The 18,861-nt window shown below is 52.6% G+C and overlaps 3 protein-coding genes across 3 annotated transcripts; 2 read left to right on the forward strand and 1 right to left on the reverse strand.

Annotated features, from left to right (window-relative positions):
• Positions 1-1,096: 1,096 nt before the first annotated feature.
• On the reverse strand, positions 1,097-2,736 carry J4E93_008393 (uncharacterized protein; the record flags this gene model as incomplete). The annotated part of the gene is made up of 2 exons (XM_049346293.1): positions 1,097-2,636; positions 2,684-2,736. 2 exons carry the CDS (start codon positions 2,734-2,736, stop codon positions 1,097-1,099), a joined length of 1,593 nt encoding a protein of 530 aa, XP_049196694.1.
• A 541-nt stretch (positions 2,737-3,277) lies between these two features.
• Positions 3,278-4,336, forward strand: J4E93_008394 (uncharacterized protein; the record flags this gene model as incomplete). Its single annotated transcript, XM_049346294.1, has 2 exons — positions 3,278-3,580; positions 3,653-4,336. The coding sequence occupies 2 exons, from the start codon at positions 3,278-3,280 to the stop codon at positions 4,334-4,336; spliced, it is 987 nt and encodes a 328-aa protein (XP_049196695.1).
• A 9,689-nt stretch (positions 4,337-14,025) lies between these two features.
• J4E93_008395 (uncharacterized protein) lies at positions 14,026-15,636 on the forward strand (the record flags this gene model as incomplete). The annotated part of the gene is made up of 1 exon (XM_049346295.1): positions 14,026-15,636. The coding sequence occupies one exon, from the start codon at positions 14,026-14,028 to the stop codon at positions 15,634-15,636; it is 1,611 nt and encodes a 536-aa protein (XP_049196696.1).
• Positions 15,637-18,861: the final 3,225 nt, after the last annotated feature.

Below are 18,861 nucleotides of genomic sequence, written 5' to 3' on the forward strand. Positions count from 1 at the left end.
CTAGAAGATTTTAAGCGGAAATGACGCATAATTGCCACGGTATAGGGCCGAAGCCCTTAGCATGTATCCGAATGGGGTAAAGCGCAGCCCCTTGTCGAGCTTTGATTGGTGGCGGCCTCGGCCGGCATGCGCTCAAAATAGATACAGCAATGTCCTCTCCAGAAAACATTCATGCCGAGGATATGCCCTTTGAAACTAACGGTGTAGACATTCGCGTTGGGAGACAGATGTGGACGCGTCCAGTCGAATACGATGGAAGATCGCAAGACGATGTTACTTCCATTCGTAAAGGTGGATTTCAGCAGCTCCTGGCAGTGCTGCTGCAGTGCTTGGACAACCAATTCGAGAACATCGTCAATGCAAAAGGTTCAAAGCCCGGCGTCGTACCGGCGTATTTCGTATTGGGTAGGTAAGTACCAAGGTATCCCCGCTGTTGTATGTTTATGCTCTGTTTTTAGTATGTCGATCGGATCTCGGAGGTAAAAGCGCCATCGAACTTCTTCTCCTGTCTTCCGCGCTCAACCTCTCATGGTCTCCTCACGAGGAACCTCGGTAAGGTACATTGTGAGGTGGATATCCAGTAATGATGATCGCCATCGAACTTCCTTCCTCTGTACTGATTCGACTAAGATTTAGACAACAACTCTGTTCTTTCGTTTTGACATAACATTAGGCACTTGACATGGAGTTTCCGTACCTGCTTCAAGCAACAAAGCTGTTTGCACACTTCAATCGCTCAACAGCACGCACAGCAGACCCCCTGTTATACGCGGGCGCGTTCACTTTGACCATGCAAAAGCGGTGAAGGAGGGTTCCTAAAGGGCGGTGACAAGAAGCGTCAAGTGGTCGAACGACGACGCACTTTGAGAGAAGCAACAGCTGAAGGAACACGTGGTTGATCACGTGGCGGTATTTCAGCTCATGGGTTTCACACAGGAGAAGGACTGAGATGATGGCGGTGACATTGTTGCGCACTGCGGTATCTATGCGTCGCATTTCGAGCGGGATTTTGCATCATTTCTTGGCTGTGAGGGTCGCGTGTCATGACCATCTAGACCGAGATGTTACTCAGTCTGAGCAGGATCTGACCAACTCATTAGTATCGTGTCAACGTGGTAGGAGTCTTGTCGCTAACCTTTTGGATATAGCGCACCCCGATAGTTATGCCGTCTTCATCTTGGAACTGGGTCTTGTCGCCAAATTCGGGATTATCTTCGTCCAAGCATGTCAGACAGGTCACGACAATATCCGTATACTTGTCGCCCATGCAGCTGGGTAATTCGCGCTGCGCAATTCCGACGAGCGTTTCCTTGAGCGATGCAGCTTTGGTCATTTCCTTCTTCTCGGTATAGCCCGGTGGCGGCAAGAGTTGCGATGGATTCGCTTCATTCGTGCTGCTGTATGTGACGAGCGTGCGCCACATGCCTATCTCCAGTAAGCACACACCGAGGCTGTAGATGTCATGCTGCATCGTGTATTCGCTTTCTGGTCTTAGTCCTTGTCGCTCCGGGTGGCGGTACAGATCCTTCTCCCAGGCGGCGTCGCCGGCCATCACAGTTCTCCCGTCCGCAGCCCGGAGTTTCTCGAAACCGACCAAGAATGAGTGCGTGTACTCGGATTTCTCAGCATCGAAGACCAGGATTGTTTCGGGTCTGATGCCTTTATGCACGAATTTGTAAGTGTGGACAAAGGTAACAGATCGTGCGAGCTGGAGCGCGAGGCGAAAGCGCGTGCTGAGACTAACATTGGGTTTTGCTTCGATCAATATGTTGCGGAGACTCTGTGGTGATCGCACCGAGGACGGGATATAGAACACGAAATCGTAAGCCGTGGTCGTTCTTTTATCTCTGCATACCTTGGCGACACCAAAGCATCTGAGCAGGCCAAATGAAAGCGCGTCTGCTCCATTGAGCTTGCGAGCGAGATCGCGTACGTCTGCGACTTGAATGTCGGGCTTGATGCCTTGTTGACTTGGGACAGAGTCTAAAACGAAGGTTTGGCTTTTGTCTGGCGTTTGACCTAAGGATGCTGTTGAGTATGAGATTGGCGTGCGCACAAAGCCCGAAGTCGCGTTGTCTGGTAGAAACACCTTCTTCTTCTCTCCGGTGCCTGATTCCGGTTTGAGTGATTCGCGAACCCCTATCGCAGAAAAAATGACATTGCGATCAACTGGTGGCAGCTCAGAATCGCCCTCTAAGAAATCCTGCAAATGGTTGTCTATCAGCCGGTTAGACATCATCAGGGCTAGATACCAGGATGGATCAAAAGCCTGCTGCCACTTTTGCAGTTCGCTTATGGCGGCATCGAGGCTCTTTTTGACGAAAGGATACTTCCAATTATGATATTTCGTCTCCTTCGTCGTAGCGCCGGCCGTTTTGGTGGTGGTGGCGGTGTCTCGCTTCTTCTCAAGGTTTTGCACTTCGCCCACCGCAGCCTCCAACTTGATCTGCAGCACCCTGAGCGTCTGATCTTGCATGATCTTGAACTCTTCACCCTGTATAGTCTTGATCCTTTCAAGATATCGGAGTTGGGTTTGTATTCGGAACCAGCTGTTCCTCATCAATAGCACTCGCTCCTTGATCTCGTCCGGGGCATTTCGGTAGCTAGTGTACAGGTCGACAAGGCGTTCGCCATATCTGAGACACGTTTTAGTGGGAGGGTAAATTGAACGTGAGGCACTCACTTTATTGCCAGGTCAACAGTCGCGACGACTGCCAGTGCCACTTCAACAGACATTGCGAAGTCTTACGAGATTGTCGTGAGACGACTTGAGGGTCGCAATCAACGAAGAACAGTTACAGAATGGAGCGAGTAATACCAGATGCACTGCAGGGCATGGGACAAAGGGAATGCCTCGATTGGAGGGGTATTGTCAAGGATCAGACGGAACGGGTAGGGATAATCGTCAGTGGCTGAGAGTGAGGGGCCGACAAAGCTGCAAATAGACGCAGAACAGGCTGTGTATGACGGCGCAAGGCTGGTTAATATACATACGAGAAGAGTTACAGGGTCGATCTCTACCACCTATGCGCAGTTGGGGGGCGAATAGGCAGTGCCTGCCGTGCCACCTGGGTACATCGGCGGGGTAGGCTGGGGTTGGATCATGACGCTGCTGCTGCTTCCGAAATACATCACACCCCTCTCACCTTCCGCGCGCAGCATTGCTCCAGCGCTTCTCGTATACCGGTTTTGTCGTGTGTTGTGTGTTGTGTTTAGTTCTTCCAAGGCCTTCGCTACTTCCCCTTTGACTGCCCCACTTTCCACGCATATCGGAGCTATGGAGCTAGTGCCAGAGTTAGTGGCCGATTCCAAACTGGACACAATCTTTAAGAGAGGATTCACGATCCATCATATTCGGACGCCGGATACGACTCCTCTTCTTGGAAAGAATAAAAAGAAGCAGAAGTGGGAGCAGTCCAAAGAACTTGGTCGGGGATCGTTCGGGACTGTTTGGCTGCAGAAGCTGGTAGGAGGCGGCGACAAAGACACAGACAAACGAGCCGTCAAGCAAATTGAGAAGAGGTCTGCAGTCGACTACAGTCATGAGCTGGATGCGATAGCGAAATTCTCTCAGGACAAGGTGAGTACTTCCCATTCGGTTTCAGGCCACCGCCCATCAGGTTATGGGGGGCTGACATGCCCATGAATACAGTTCAACTATTCGTTCGTCAAGTCGCTTGGATGGTACGAAGATGACAAACACGTATACATCTCGATGGAATATCTTCCCCATGGCGATCTAAGCCGCCATTTTGACGAGTTCGGCCAACTACTAGAGCATGAAGCCCAATGCGTTGCTCACCAGATATTAGACGGACTGAAGAGTATGCACGACCACGGCTTCGTTCATCGTGATCTGAAGCCACAAAATGTGCTGATCAAAGAGCGCAGCCCTAACTGGTGGGTCAAGCTTGGCGATTTTGGGGTCAGCAAGCGTATGCAGGACGCGGCTTCACTCAGTACATATACTGGTACAGATGGCTTCATGGCACCCGAAGTCATCATGAGAAAAGGTCACGTTAATTGGAAGGCCCTCGCTGGACGCAAATCATACACGGATGCCGTAGATATATGGGCTTTGGGTGCACTAGTTTTCCAGGCTCTCACTGGCAGCGAGCCTTTCGCAAAAGATCTGGGGTCCTACGTCGAGGGGAAAACGCCTTTCCCTTATCATGTGCTGCAAGCGCAAAGTATCTCACGGAAAGGATGCGACTTACTGGAGAGACTTTTGCAAGTCATTCCTGAGAACCGTCCCACAGCATCCGACGCTCTCCAAGATCCCTGGCTTAAAGCACAAGAGGCTACTCAAAGAGACTCGATTGAATCGTTGAGGTAAGAGATCAGGCGTTCTTTCGTTTTAGAGAACCAACATGCTGACATCGCATAGACCGGCTTCTACACTACACGAACAAGGCAAGAACGCGACTAACTTTCTCCGTAACATGGCGCAGCAGACAGCATCTACTGTCGCATCTGCGGCATCCCTGGCCTGGAGCGATGCGGAAAGGTCTACTATAGTGTTCAAAGCCCTCGACTCTGTCAGAACTGCAGCCAAAGAACGGTTTCCCACATCTTCACGACGCGGAGCCGATGCTGTAGATCTAGAGTCACACGGATATGCTCTTGGTCTTACGACCCTAGTAGAGCAACCATCACCACCTGCCAAAGACTCATCTACTTTCGACCTAGCGACTGACAGTACAGTACAGAAGAAGCCTTCACAGTCTCAAGAGTCACTGGATGGCTCAACTCTAAACCAGGCCAATACCTCAACGCTCCCAGGAAGAGTGGAAAGTGTGAAAAGTCCCAGAAGTTCGGAAGAAGAGCGCCGATCCGGCAGCGCGACACCACCATATGCGACGAGATCAGTAACACTGCGCTCTGATCTGGACAGTACAGACTCCCTTCAAGAGACTGAAGAGTATTTCGATAGGCCGATAACCGTCGATGACTTCACTCTTTCACCTGGCACAACCCTATCAGATGCATCACCATCACAGCCAACATCAGACACTTCCCCAAGGGCGCCTAGCGGCCATTGGACTAGGGCGATGCCGTTCTCTCAGTTGTCTTTAGACAGTGCCAGTGCCAGCCCCATGAGTCCGGCGTGGTCAAAAGATCCGTCCATTATTCGTCAAAAAGCCTGCACGCTGAGGCCTCTGGGCTTGCCAAACGACCTCACGCATACGATGGAGCCTGACGCATTGTAAGTGAGGCCTGGAACAAGAGATCTTTCTGTTAACATAAGTGTAGTGTCGTTATCGTACCAGGCACGGGTGATCCTGCCGTCGAGATTTGGAGTATAGATGGCTTTAGCGATGAGCCACTTGTGCGCGATCTCACCAAACACTACATGAATATACAAGTCCTCGTACTTGAACATGGCTTACCAGTCAATGGGAAAGACTTCAATCGGTGGACTCAAGTCAGGGACAGTTCGCACGCCATGATGCAGCTGATCTACGAATATCGCGAAGAAAATAATGTAAGTCGCCATGCTACAGAGGCCGGAGCCTTAATTGATGATAGACGAAGGCAATGTCCATACCCATGGTTTTTCTGGGCCACGGTATCGGAGGCATATTCATCAAAGATGTGAGTTTATTAAACCAAGGATCAAGAGGAGATGAAGCTGACGATGGCCAGTTCTTCTGGAAGTCTAGTAGTCCTGAGCTCCGAGGCTTTCCGTCCCAATGGCATCAGAATCTCGTCAACAACACAGTCGGCGTCATCTTTCTTGGAACACCACATCTTACGTCCGAGAATATAGCAGATCATGAGAACATCATTGGCCTCGTCACAAGACCGCCCACCTCGAGAAGGACAAAAAGCATCGATAGGAAGCTCTTGGATCTGGATCTTCAAAATGTGTACCTCCGCCTACTCTCTGAAGAGTTCGATACGTATATCCGTGCACACCGTCCTGACCTGCCTGTATTATCAATTTGGGATGGTCGAGAGAGCAAGGCAATGCGAGTGGAAGAGCACAAGTTACTTGGACGAAGATGGAAAGCGGAAAAATATGTGGTAAGTCATCAAGAGATTACACATCACACCACAAACAGCTGGTTTTCTCCATATATAATTCTAACATATGCTATAGGTCGTGACCTACGAATTAGCCAAGATTGGCTTGCTAAACGAACAGATGATGGTAGCTGACTGTGATCACTACGAGCTATGCACACATTACAATCCTGAGTTTCGACAGAGGCTCATCGGCTTCTGTCAGGAGAAACTCCTAGAAGCGCATGGCAGAATGCTAGGAAGGCCAGGAAGCTCATCCGTCGCGTCGACCGACATTTTGGGCGAAGGGTCGAATGTGTCCTCGCCTTGGTAATCTCGTCATTCATTTTACTTGCTGCGGACATGTATCGCCACCAACACTCACTATGTACAAATGCCCAATATCAATACGCTACGTCTCTCGCAACCACACGCACCCAATCTCGCCATGCACTGTGAAAGGGATAAGAAAAGGGGCGATTGCCTCCTCCCACGTGCACTGATCATGCTCACATTGATCTTATGTCAGACTTTGGGCAAACACGGCAGTTAGCATGCCAACAGAGGAGAGCGGTTCGAAAAAGAATGAGGCTCCAGAGGAACGGAACTCCCAAAGGGACTACGCTATCGCGGGCAAATGGATGCCACATTGCGAAGGCAGCTTCCTGGGAGACGTTGCAGTGCGCGTCCAGCGCCTGCAAGAGCGAACGCGCATTCCCTTGCGGGGTTCGTCAGCCATTCAGTGCAGCTGGAGCCGCTCAACCCAGCATGAACGACGCGGCTCAAGCACTGCTCCATGCACCCGCATTCAGCATCACTGTTGATTGCCTCATCCCCTGTATTGGCTGACTGACCACAACATCCCGATTGCGTGCATTGTGCGAGCTCCAAAAGCGCGATTACCCCAAAAAGTAACACCGCAGAGATCGCGACCAGAGACAATCTTGCGAAACCCCAGTCACAGATCCCCCGAGATAAGCCAAAAAACCGTGGACGGCGCGAAGCCTCCCCATGTCAATCCAACGGCTTCTTCGGTCCTTCTCTCGGCAAGATCAGCAACCGTTTATCTGCTGATCATGAACGAAACGAGTGCTACACAGTCAGCCCTAAACAACCAGTGCGGGTGCCACCCCTCACGACTGCAACCGGTTTTGTGACTCTTCTCAACAAGTTCCAACGTGCTGGCCCTGTTGGGCGTTGTTGGGCATGATATGTAAGGATGCTCGTTGTTTGCTCGACCACATTGGGGCATCCACAAGCTTGGAATGGGAGATGAGGATGTCCCGGCGTTACTCCAAGAGGCAATGGGGTATCTGATGGTATGTCGCACTGGTGCCCAATCATTTCTGCAAGCGTTTCGTTGGGGAAGACGCACGCGCAGGGTATCGATATCCAGCTCTCTCACCTAGGTGCCCAGATCGCTCCTGCACATCTTGCAGCATCGGAGTTGTTTCAAAGAGCAGACCAACGGCGCCGCTAAATGTTGCGTAGTGATCATCATGGCATCATTAAAGACTTTAATTACCTGCAGGATTGCGAGCTGTGCAGCATGGTGGGTGGTAAGGTTGACACGTAACTTGCGGATGTCCTGTCCAGACAAACGGTCCGCACCGAAGTGTTCGATCATGCAATGCCTGCAGTGGTCAAACTTTCGGCTTCGATCAAACCTACCGGACCAGACCCCTTGCAGCGATCGAGAGGACAGGATAGAGCTTCGTGGAGATAAGATTGCTGGCAGCTTCCTGATTGGTGTGTATATGCGAGAGGGTATTGCCGTGCAGCTCGCGGATGTTTCCCCATATCGACACATCGTGAGCGGTGCAGCTTGGTGTTGCATAATACGATGTAGCGTGCCTAGATTCTAGGGCTGTCGTCGAGATTCGTGGTGGCGTTGTAGCTTAGTACCGCACCACAGTCGTCCGAATCGGATGTTCTTCGTCTTTCGCCAAGCCGAAAATGATCGGTAGCAGACTACCATCGTCATCGGCCAACTGCTCCGCTGGAAGTGTGTGGATGTCATTGCTGAATGAGTCAGTTTCGCTCTGTCCGACCCAGCTCCCCGCAATTTCCACCTTCATCCCACGTGGCAAAGATGTCTGAAACAACCAAGTTTCCTAGTTAGTTCAAACCAACATGAAGAAATACACGGATGAACGTGGTGAGACCGTGATGAACATCCAGGGCGGATAGGCCCGCTAAGGCTGTCTCTTGATCCGCGCACACAACGTCAACCGCATAAGGGCCTTGGAGTAGAGGTAGTCGGCAAGACCTGGCGGATCCGCGTCTAGACGCCCTGAAGGATTTTTGAATACGGAGTGGCCCGCCTGGTGAAACAGCGTGTCCCTTGCGGTTGCGGTGCGGGCGTCAGCGAACGTCTGTGACGAGCTCACTTTTTTGGAGGGGCTGTGGACTGGTGGCTGAACAAACTTCGTCAGAAGGGCGTGTTCCTGGGCTACCTAGCCTAGGCCGACATCTTCAACGGCGGAGCAGTAGTGAAGCAACGGTCATAGTACAGTAGTCAAAAGCTGACAGCTCAAGTGCGTGATCTTACCGCGCTTGTACGTACGAATGTGGACTTGATGTCTGTCTCGAGAAGTCGCCGGGTTTGGCAGATGTCTCCGATCCTGTTGAGTGGATTCGCGTATCCTGCTACACGAAAGTCTGCGCCATGAAGGTTTCTAACGCACGTCATTCCGCAATGTATTGCACTTGCAGCACACGAGTCTGGATCGACGTTAGAGACAGTGGAGCATGCAATTCAATGCGGCATCCAACTGGCAGTGGGCTGAAACAGTGCTGGTGCAAAGTCGTACCATACTGCAGGAAATTTCGTCGATAATCGAGAGTCCATTGTGCGAATGGGATTAATTCAACAATCGGATTATAGCCCCGACGTAGCTCATTCGCCCAAAAACCACGAGGCTGAACTTCAGGGCGACAGAGTTAAGGATACAGCCGGTTAGTGAAACTGTTGAACACGAGAACGTAGCACATGGCTAGTCGTCTCCAGTAAGTCCAGAAGGTATGAGGTAACTAGACAGTGACGTTGCGGGCGCCGCTTCGAGAAAGTCCAGCCCTCAGACAAGATTGAGTCATTGACAGGGTGAGGGTGCTTTCTCAGTTGAGGTTACAGTATGACCTCCCGGGCAACTTTGGCAAGCCCATATCTTGGCCCAAATAGACAGCACAATCGAAAACTGACGGTGTGTGGTGGCGTTGTTCTACGGCAATGTTAGACGATCTATTGATGTGCTAGCAGCTAGCCGGCCAATCGCAATAAGCCATGACGGACGAAGACCGTGATGTTTAAGGGTACCGACGGCGTGCTTGAAGCCACACGAGAAAGAAACAGCGCCGCCGTTTGTGACGCATGATGGGTGAAGTCATGTTCCTGGATGTTGTGCCGAGGTGCAAGCGACGAGACAGGTAACGTTGTATGAAGCCAACAGCGGGAGTTACGGGAATGTCAGGTGCCACGAAACTGTGCAACAGACGATGTCCTTAGTTACAAGTCCGGCGAGTCGATAGTCGTGGGTGCCGTCCGCTCGAACATCTGCCTACAACGCCCAAGCAGGGTCTTGGATGAAACATCGATTAATGCTCCGGATGCTACTCCAACGGGGCGAATAAGTCCTGCGCTGGAGTTAATCTCAGGAGAATAAATCTGCAGGTTGGGTGTGCAGCCAACCTCACGTGGCGCACGCACTTACATTCTCAACTACAGCTGCGCGGGCCGGACCCCTCCACGACGCTTGACAAATGAGGACTCGACATTGGCCGAAGTAGCCCCGAAACAAGCTTTCCCTCTGGTCCCTGGGGAGGAGTTCGCCGCACACGATGTTCGCACTCTTTGCGCTCCGCGGAAGATAGCCGCTTAGCGCATTGCTAGCAGGAAATATCCGTACGATCCGGATCTCCAGGATCGTCCAGGGACCTCATCTTCCGGTGTAGATCATCCCCGTCATGTGCACCCATTTGCGCACCTGTGCAGTGTGGAAGTTGGTCTAATGGAGCTTGCCGACCTGCGAAAATGCCCAACACGAGGAGTAAATGGATGCTGAGGGTGGATCTCGCCGCGGATAGCGCCAAGGTACACTATCAGTCAATAGAACATGCCGGGGGTGATCCTAGGTAGACTGAACGCCGGGAGGGCTTGATCGTCATGGTGTCTCTCCCAGGTCGAAGGCATGCCGGCTTCATCAACGTTGACGAAACAGGATCTGGACTTTGAGAATGCTGACTCAAGCTGGCGTTCGCGACAAGGAGACGTTGAGTCGCTTTTTCCTTTGCAACCGCGACGCCGTTCGGTGCCGAAAAGGGCCATGAAAACCGAGGCTGATATCGACACGTGATACAGGCTACATGGAAGGATTATCGTGACGCCGCTGTGCATTTGCGCGTCGGTGTGATGGTCGAGCAGATGCTGCAGAATGTTACATAGCACCATCGCAGTCATCGTGTCCACTCCAAAAGTAGGATCGATGCGGTATTTGCGACTGAGCCGTGATCGTACCGTACGCAACGAGACCCTGCTGTGTGTTTAGCGCGTCGCGGTTGATGTGCAAAGACATCACATCATCCAAGTTGTGCTGATCGTAGCCGACTTTCGCCTACCCGCGCACCTGAAGTCACACTCGCTGCCACCTGCGCCTCGGGAACAATCCGGGGCAGGCGAGACGCTGGCGCAGACTCAATGAGCTATCAACAAGAGCCTGCCTCGAAAGCGACAAGGTACATGTCTTGTCTTGACTTGACGATTCGTGGGCGCAGCTGAACTTCTGGTCATAGCAGTAAGAATAGCGCGATTAGCAGTGTGCGCGATAGGTCTCGTTGCGAGAAAATCAGACCATAACGAGACGAATGAGCACGTGTATTGGAGAATAAAAAAACTAATCCAGGTCAGCGCTATTGCAATTGAAACGCGAACAGGACAAGGAGGACTAGGTTAGTACAGTCTGCGATAACCTGATGACCTGATTCCAGGTTGAGAGTGGACTCACTGATCAACGACCGACTGCGAACGTGCGGCCTGAGTCGATGCTGGTTGTATATATGTCCGGGACCTATATTTGCTTTGTTTAAGAGCTTGCAAAGCAACGATGTTCCCAGTCTGAGCAATGCGTTGGAGGGGCGCGCCACAATTGGCGAACATGCGTCCCCTAGCTATCAATTGTTGCTGATAGACACTTGAGGCCAGCGGACAGCTAGCACATGTCTAGTCGAATCCTCTCGGGCGTGGCCAGAATGCAGTCGTCTCCTCAATGCGACCTCCTAGTATCTAGCGATAGCCGTTGAAACCTGGTTGCTGTCAGGCGCGGTGTCAGCAAGCCTCCAAAGAGAGCATGCTAACGCACGGAGACAAGTGATGCCCACCCTAACCAAACGAGGATGATATCTGCAATGCCGCCCGGCCGAAAAGGGCGAAGTGCGTGACTTGCAGGACAGCACTGACTCGCGCCTCCCAAGCCTGGCTGCGGACCGGAATTGATAGCGCCGTCCAGTGTCTGGCTAATCGGCACACCGCACATCATCGGCTATAGATGACGTTCCTGACTAGATGATAACTCACCTGGTGAGCTTGCAAGGGACGATCAAGGCTGAAGCGCACGTCTGGGGAGAGCAGACGCGGCTCTATCCCTGGCCCTCAGGGCAAGGATACCGCGTCAGTCACCGAGGTGCTTCTGCAGTAGGCTATGCAGTTCTGTTGCTGCGACTGCACCAGGACCCGCTTGGTCGTCACGTATCGGCTGCATTGTCGTCATTGTCAGCCCCGCGTCAAACCGCCTGAAGACGTCTCCAAATGCAGTCGCATGGCAGTCGAAGCAACGCATTCTGAGGCGTATGAATGGGTGGGAGCGGAAGCCGTGACCCCACAACTCCACGGTGTGTGCTTGTCTGGAAGAAAACATAGCTGCAAATCTCAGGCTTACGGTAGACGCATCTCACACGGACTATTGGAGAAGTTCGCAGGTCACGGCGTGCTGAGCGGTGCAATTTTTCTGATGGAGTGTGATGGGCGTGCATGATTCTCTCCAGGATGAGGGGAAGGACAGCAGCCCGGCACGTGCACGCTAGACCGCGTTCGGTCGTCACTTGACCAAGCGATGCCCTTCGCGGACGCAAGGCGAATGTGCGACGACTGAGCCATACCCAACGCAACCCGCGCGGAGATGCGCAATTCTCGGGAGATTTTTTTCATCGCCCTGGGTACCCGAACCGACGGTGGTGCGGCGTTGACGTTTGCATGGTCGCAGCGAACCTTTGATGTAGGGGTTGGTCGACAACAGCTGGGGCTGCTGGGCAGGGCCACAGAGCAGACGCGACCGTGTGAAACATAGCGCACCGTCCCGGATCCGCGATGATTAGACCAGTGTGCGTGGTCCTTGGCCACTCTGCTCATGACGCTTAGTCTCTTTCGGATTCGCATAATCGCATCCCAGTCGCCATGCTGGACGTCTGCGCTGTGCCTTGTTCCGGCTGCATCCTGCTCTCTTGGCCATCTCCGCACCGCTTCCTCAGCATCCGACCGACTTCGGGCCTGCTGAAGCCACGCGGAAGGCCCGCATTGCTCATGCTGACCCGATACTCCTCCTCAATGCATTCGGACGGCCGTTTCTGGGTCCAGGACGTTGCGGGATGAAAAGAGTTTCGCGTGCTGCCTCACCAGCGGCCGCCGTCCAGGAACATGAAGCTTACGCTGTCCTAACGTCAGGCCCTGGCAGCTGCGGAGTCATGGCGCACTAGTTTAGCTGGCAATGGTGCGGTGGGCGGCGGTGGAGTGGGCGCAGGGAAGGCTGCTTGTGTGCGTTGATCGTCTCATGGGCCAGACCCACGAACTGGCGGATGGCTGGAGGCGAACATCCCCAGCAGGACTGCCTCACATGTCCAGTGTCTCCGTCCAGGGCCTAGCAGTGCGCGAAGCAGGGGGCGATCGCTGCGCTACTGTGGCCATCAACTGTCTGCCATCCTAACCAGGTAAAGCCTTCCTAGCGGCCAGTCTCGCAGTGTGTCATGGCCGCCGGAGACAAGCGTTTCCCTCCCAGGCACTCCATCACGACGTATTGCCTTCGTGCTCTGTCGCAAGTCGTGCATATTCCCTCACGCTTGACCTGCCCCATCCATCAGAGTCATTGCCAGGAGTCGCCAATTATCTCCGACAGCCCATCCTAGCTGTCATAGGCTGGATAGCGTCAAATCCCAAGGAGCCATGTCCATGTCCGCTGGCTGATGCCGCCGTTGCTACTATTACCTCCACTCCCTATTATCGTCCCAGGGCCTGCCTACCCTAACATCCTGGTTGCTTCGCAATTCGCCGACGCATCGATATTAACCCCCAATTATACATAGTTGTACCCGTTCCCTGGACCACTCTCTGGTACCTCCTGTCGGCGAGCTACATTCTCCGTATCGTTGTTTGCATCTGCAGCGCCAGTACGTGCACAGTCCCGCCCCTCTACCACCATGTGGCTTGGAGACTATCCAAACAATTTCTGACCCTTTATACAGTTCCTCCACTCCCGCTGCAACCCATCATAACGACCAACGCATAATTCTCCTCTCTGTAAGCGAGATCACAGACTGCAGTCGGCGCAACTATCCATCTGCATCGTCAACGCACCTGCCCCGCCTTTCGTCCCGCCCATCCAACATCACCAACACCGTTCGCACATCTACTCTCGACAACACTCGTTTATTGTAACATCGACACTGGTAAGTTCTTGTTCATCCAGGCTTGATTCCATGCGCTAACTAGCTACAGTGGATGATTTTGCTGTTATAAGTACTTAACGAGCTTCTATCTTCCGGACCAGCTTCAATACGCCAATCCAGTTACGGAGTCGAATCTATTAAAGACTACTTTTCCCCATGTTGCAAGGTATCAGGGCATCGACTCTGACGATGCCTCCCTTTGGACATGATATGTCCCTAGGTGGCGTGCAAAAGGTGGAGGGCTACGGAGACACAGATTCGTGGAACTGGCCTCAACAACCGACCACTCAACAACCTGCCTACTCAAATATGTTCGATCCTTCCATGTACGCCAACTTCACACCCTCGATGCAACAGCAAGTTCGTCAACCGTCTCGCACTCATTCTATCGCTACATCTCGCGTCCTGTCGACCGCAACTAGCACACCACCACCACCAAGGCCCCAGGTTACAGGTAACATGGTCAAAGCACAACCTGCTTTCAAGCCAACGTGGCAGGGATTCCTCGATACCACCAAAGATGCCATGACCGTTGTGGAGGCCGCACTTCAAGGCCGTCTCAGCCATATCAGCCGCAGGCCGCATGATAAGGAACGCGCAGAGATGCTCACTTCTGGAACCGTCTTGGTGTACGAGGAGAACGCTTCCGGTATCAAGCGATGGACCGATGCTGTGCACTGGTCCCCAAGTCGGGTGATGAACAACTGCCTCATATATCGCCAGCTGGTGCGAGCTTTGAAGCCTGAAGAGAAGAAGTCGGCCCTCAACCCATCGTGCGGTACCAAGAGGAAGCGCAAGGAGAACAACGGTCCAATGAGATCCAAGACTGGTGAAGTGTTGGAGAACTCCGAGGACGAATACGAGAACTCAGCCTTCGACGCGTCCCTGCCAGGCGATGTCGACTCCATGAACAAGGTATACGCCAACTTTGCCCAAAGCTTGACGCCCGACCAACAGCGACGATTCTGTGGCTCTCTCATCGACAGCTATGAGTTCAAGGAGGGCGGTCTGATGAAGAAGACCATCTCAGTCAAGTACCAGGGTACCCACCACCACGTCATCTCCTACTACAGCCTTGAGGACGTCGTCAGCGGGAAGTTGAAGCGACCATTCCAGGACCCAAAGCTAGCCGACATTCAGCCAAGACCGGAGCTTCTGAATGGCTGGAAGGTCAGCCTTGAAGATGAAGAGAGCAAAGACATGCCCCTGGTAGCTGGCTACCCACACCACATCCAGCCAAGCCACGTCCAGCACCACATTCTTGGAGCTGTTACTCAATCAATTGGCGCACAGGGCCAGCTCCAGACACATGCTCCTCTTCACCTAACAGTTCCCGACTACTGGCATGGGCCTCAGGTGTCTCAGTACGGGTCGAGCCACCACAGCCCCCAACATTATGCCGCGCCTCCATTCTCGGCTCACCAACCGGCACATCAATACTCCGTCCAACAGCCTCCGTCGCAGCACTACACGCATCCGCCATCCCCTCAGCAATACTCTTCCCCACATTCCGCAAGCTCTCAGTACTCCACACACGCTGCTCCATCCTCGCACTACGCGCCGCAACCACAGTCTGCGCGTCACTACTCCTTCGACCCTCCATCGGCCACATCAGCGACCTCGTACACTCAACCCACGTCGGCATACCAGACGCCGCAACCAACTCCGTACGCTCTGCCGCAATCCGCGGGCTTTGATGCTCACGCCTTGCCTTCCCAAGACTCGCCAGTTGGTCCTCATCAGGCTCAGGTCCCCGGATCGCAACCCGACCAACAAAGGAGGGCTTCAGCGCCTGTAGCCGTGCAGCCATTCAACGCACCGCAGTTCCCTGCGGCTCCCCATCCTCACTCTTATTACGTGACGGACCAGAAGTACGCCCCTGAGCAAAAGTACACATCGAACGCGCCCCATGGTTATTAGGGTGCCGTCGCATTGCATCATTTCACACATTTATCGAGATATACCCACGATCTACAGAGCATATACGAGACATTCATGGAGGATGATTTGGTTGCGATACCCCATTAGCGACATTTCCTTTGGCGAAGGCGGTATTTGTTCAATACCTGCATGTTGGCACCCCGCGGTAACTGGTTACCCACTTTCCTTATGGATACAGTCGGAGTTGGATCTTTCGCTCTCCTTGTTTATGTTACTGGAATTCTGTATACGTGTTTCATTCATTCTGTCTCTTGTGGTGGTCTTTTAATACCAAAAGCACCTTATTTCCTCTATTTCGCATGGTCGTCTACGATACCTAGTCGCACTGCATTGCATGAATCTCTTCTTGTTCGCGTTGTTCTGCTTCTCCATTACCGCCATACCCTTGTACAACTATAACCCGATGCATGTAGCTAGTGCTCTATAGTAGCAACCACTTAACCCTAAACACTGCGGATACGCGCGACGAATCAAATAAATCAATCATACAATCCAACACTGCGCTTCAATGACCTCACTCAACAAATCGCATGTATCTACCCGATGCATTATCATACGTTGTTCTCAATGGTTCGGCTTGGGGCGGCGCAATCGTACGACTATTCCTGCAAACCTAACCTCGAAACACGATAACTACATGGCTATCCCAGACATCGACTTCTTAACGACCCGAACATGGAATTCGCACCTCAAGAATGATCACAAACCACTACGCCGCATTCCTACGCTAAAAGACACGGCATAACATCACATGCCGTTGCGCATTCCAACCCAGCCCGCCGGGGAACCCTCCGTTCATGAAAAACGACCATCATCACATCATCGCTATCACATCTCGACTAGCCGGTGCCGCAACGCCCCGTCTGCCGTTATCATTATCTGCATTGCACATCGATGAAAGGATCTCGATTCGCGAGCTGCGGCAGCCGGGCCAATCAGTAGCGAAGCGAGCCGCAAGGGCCATTGTGGGTTAACAAAGGGATTACTGAGCCAGGCATACTGTGCGAGAATGCTGTGCAGGACGGGGTGGCTTGGAATAGATCGGAGTGAGATCTTGAATCCTTAGGGCGGGTAAATGTATATACATTGAGGGAAGATGGCGCGGGTTGTTGGAAGGGAGGAGTTGGACGCCTATGTGCGAATGCTTGGCATTGGCAGTTGAGACGTAAATTGTTCGTGCCGGCGCATCGCTGCGAGTCACCTTTGTGGGTAGACTTCCTATTCGTCGGATATTTAACCCGCCTATGGATACGGAAGTTTGTGATGCATAGAGCTGGAGGGCGACTCGAGGGTGCGATACGAGGACTGGCGAGTAATGGGGACGCTGCTTCGGGACTTTGCATTCCTCTATTGAGATCGCCATGAAACATCTTGCTTTAACGGACATCGTGGAGACGAATACGAAGAGTTTCTTTTCCACGATGTACCGTAGTTAACCGTACAAGTGTCGTAGTTAACCGGCTTCGTGTCTTTTGTGCTGCCCAGACGTGATGGCCAAGAGCTGATCAGTGATACCTCGCATGATTGAGGAAGTTTCAACAAATTCAAACCGGATATCTGTCAACACTGTTACACTTGTCATTGACCGACAATTTGTAAAATGAGGATGACTATACATCTAATGGATCTCGGTGGTTTCGCGGAAATGTCATTCCGCACCTGGGTCCCGACCGGCTCCCGAGTCATAGTATACGTTGTAAAGGTAGAAGCTACTCAGTATACTTGTCACTCAAGGGAAGTATCGGACGCAGTGGTGTATGATGCATGATGCATGAAGCATGTGAGTCGTTGTCGTGCGTGAGTCGTACAGTAGTACGATCAACGTGCTATCTTGAGGAGCCGCTTCGCGTGCGCGGGCGCGGCTGCCATCTCGCTTGTCCCTCCCTGCCGCCCATTTTTCCCCACCATCCCATTTCTCTCCATCGTGTCATCACCGAAATCCATCGGGGAGAGCCTCCACAGGCCCGTCACCGCTTGTTGCGCGTTCGAAACACCTGTCTTCAATTCATGCATCCTTTACAGGATGCTTCCACTGCTGGTACGACACGTAAGCCTGGAAACCCGAGATTCCGAGGCCAAGGATTCCGATGATTACCGCGATGAAGACTCCGATCATTGTTGCCATCATCATGTACCGCTGCGCGCTGTGTCTGTGGATCCAGTTCGCCCAGTCGTCGCGAGGAGTCGGGTTCTGCACCTCGTCGTAGATCTCCTTGAGTCGGTTACCAAAATAGCTGTGGTCAACTTCAGGGTCGTCTTTCCGCTGGTATCGGGACACATCGTATCGCAGTAGATCTGGATCGAAGCCGCACTTTGTAATGTATGCACCCGACCGGTCGTCGGGGAAAAGGATGTTGTACAGTATGTCCAGGACCTCCAGGGCGAGCGATCGTGGAACCAAGCAGCGACTTCCATCTGGTCGACTTGCCAACAACATCTCTTTCAGTACTGCAGAACAGTGGAAAATTCGGATGACCTTTCTTTTCCCACTGTAATCCATTGTCAAATGGCTGCGCAGATCATTAGTCGGTTCGAGCCTGAATCCAGCCTTCACAAGTTTGCTCGCAGCCAGCGATCCAAGGAAGTCAGACAGTCTGGTGTCGCCTAGACTACCCCCTAAAAGGCCAGGGCTCGTACGTGGGAATGCTTCGCAAACGAAGTTTGTGACAGTCACGTCGCTCCGCCAGGAGATAGATGGGCCGCCTTCCTCCAGGAAATCCGCACAATCCTGCGATGTTCCACAATTGGTCATGAACATAACACTAGCTGCTATATTCACCGCTCGGTCCTGATCCACGGCATTTGTGCAAAGTTTTCCGTTCGAATTGCCGACCGAAAAGTGAGAGTTGATAATGCGCTCTCGGTCCAGGTCTGGGTTGTCTCTGATAGTCTGGATGAGGCGGAGAAGGTCATCATGGGATGACAAAGCTGGACGCGAGAACGTGGTACCTTCTGGTGCATAATCCTCGGTCAGGGTCCTGTACCGATCCCAGAATGTGTCAAATCGTATTGCGCCCCTCCATGGACATTCTAGCTGACTGCACGTCGCAGCCCCATTGCATGTGCTACAAAGGTCCCAGTTCCACATAACCTTACCCAGCTTCTGTAGTTGTTCGGTATTCACCGTGTCCAACAAGAACGGTGTCGTGGGAGCTGCTGCCATCGGAGGATGAGACTGGAGCACCTATCGTGTTCGAGCGTGAG

This window comes from Alternaria ventricosa (assembly GCF_023758065.1).
Source record: "Alternaria ventricosa strain BMP 2768 chromosome Unknown scaffold_16, whole genome shotgun sequence".
NCBI lineage: Eukaryota > Fungi > Ascomycota > Dothideomycetes > Pleosporales > Pleosporaceae > Alternaria > Alternaria ventricosa.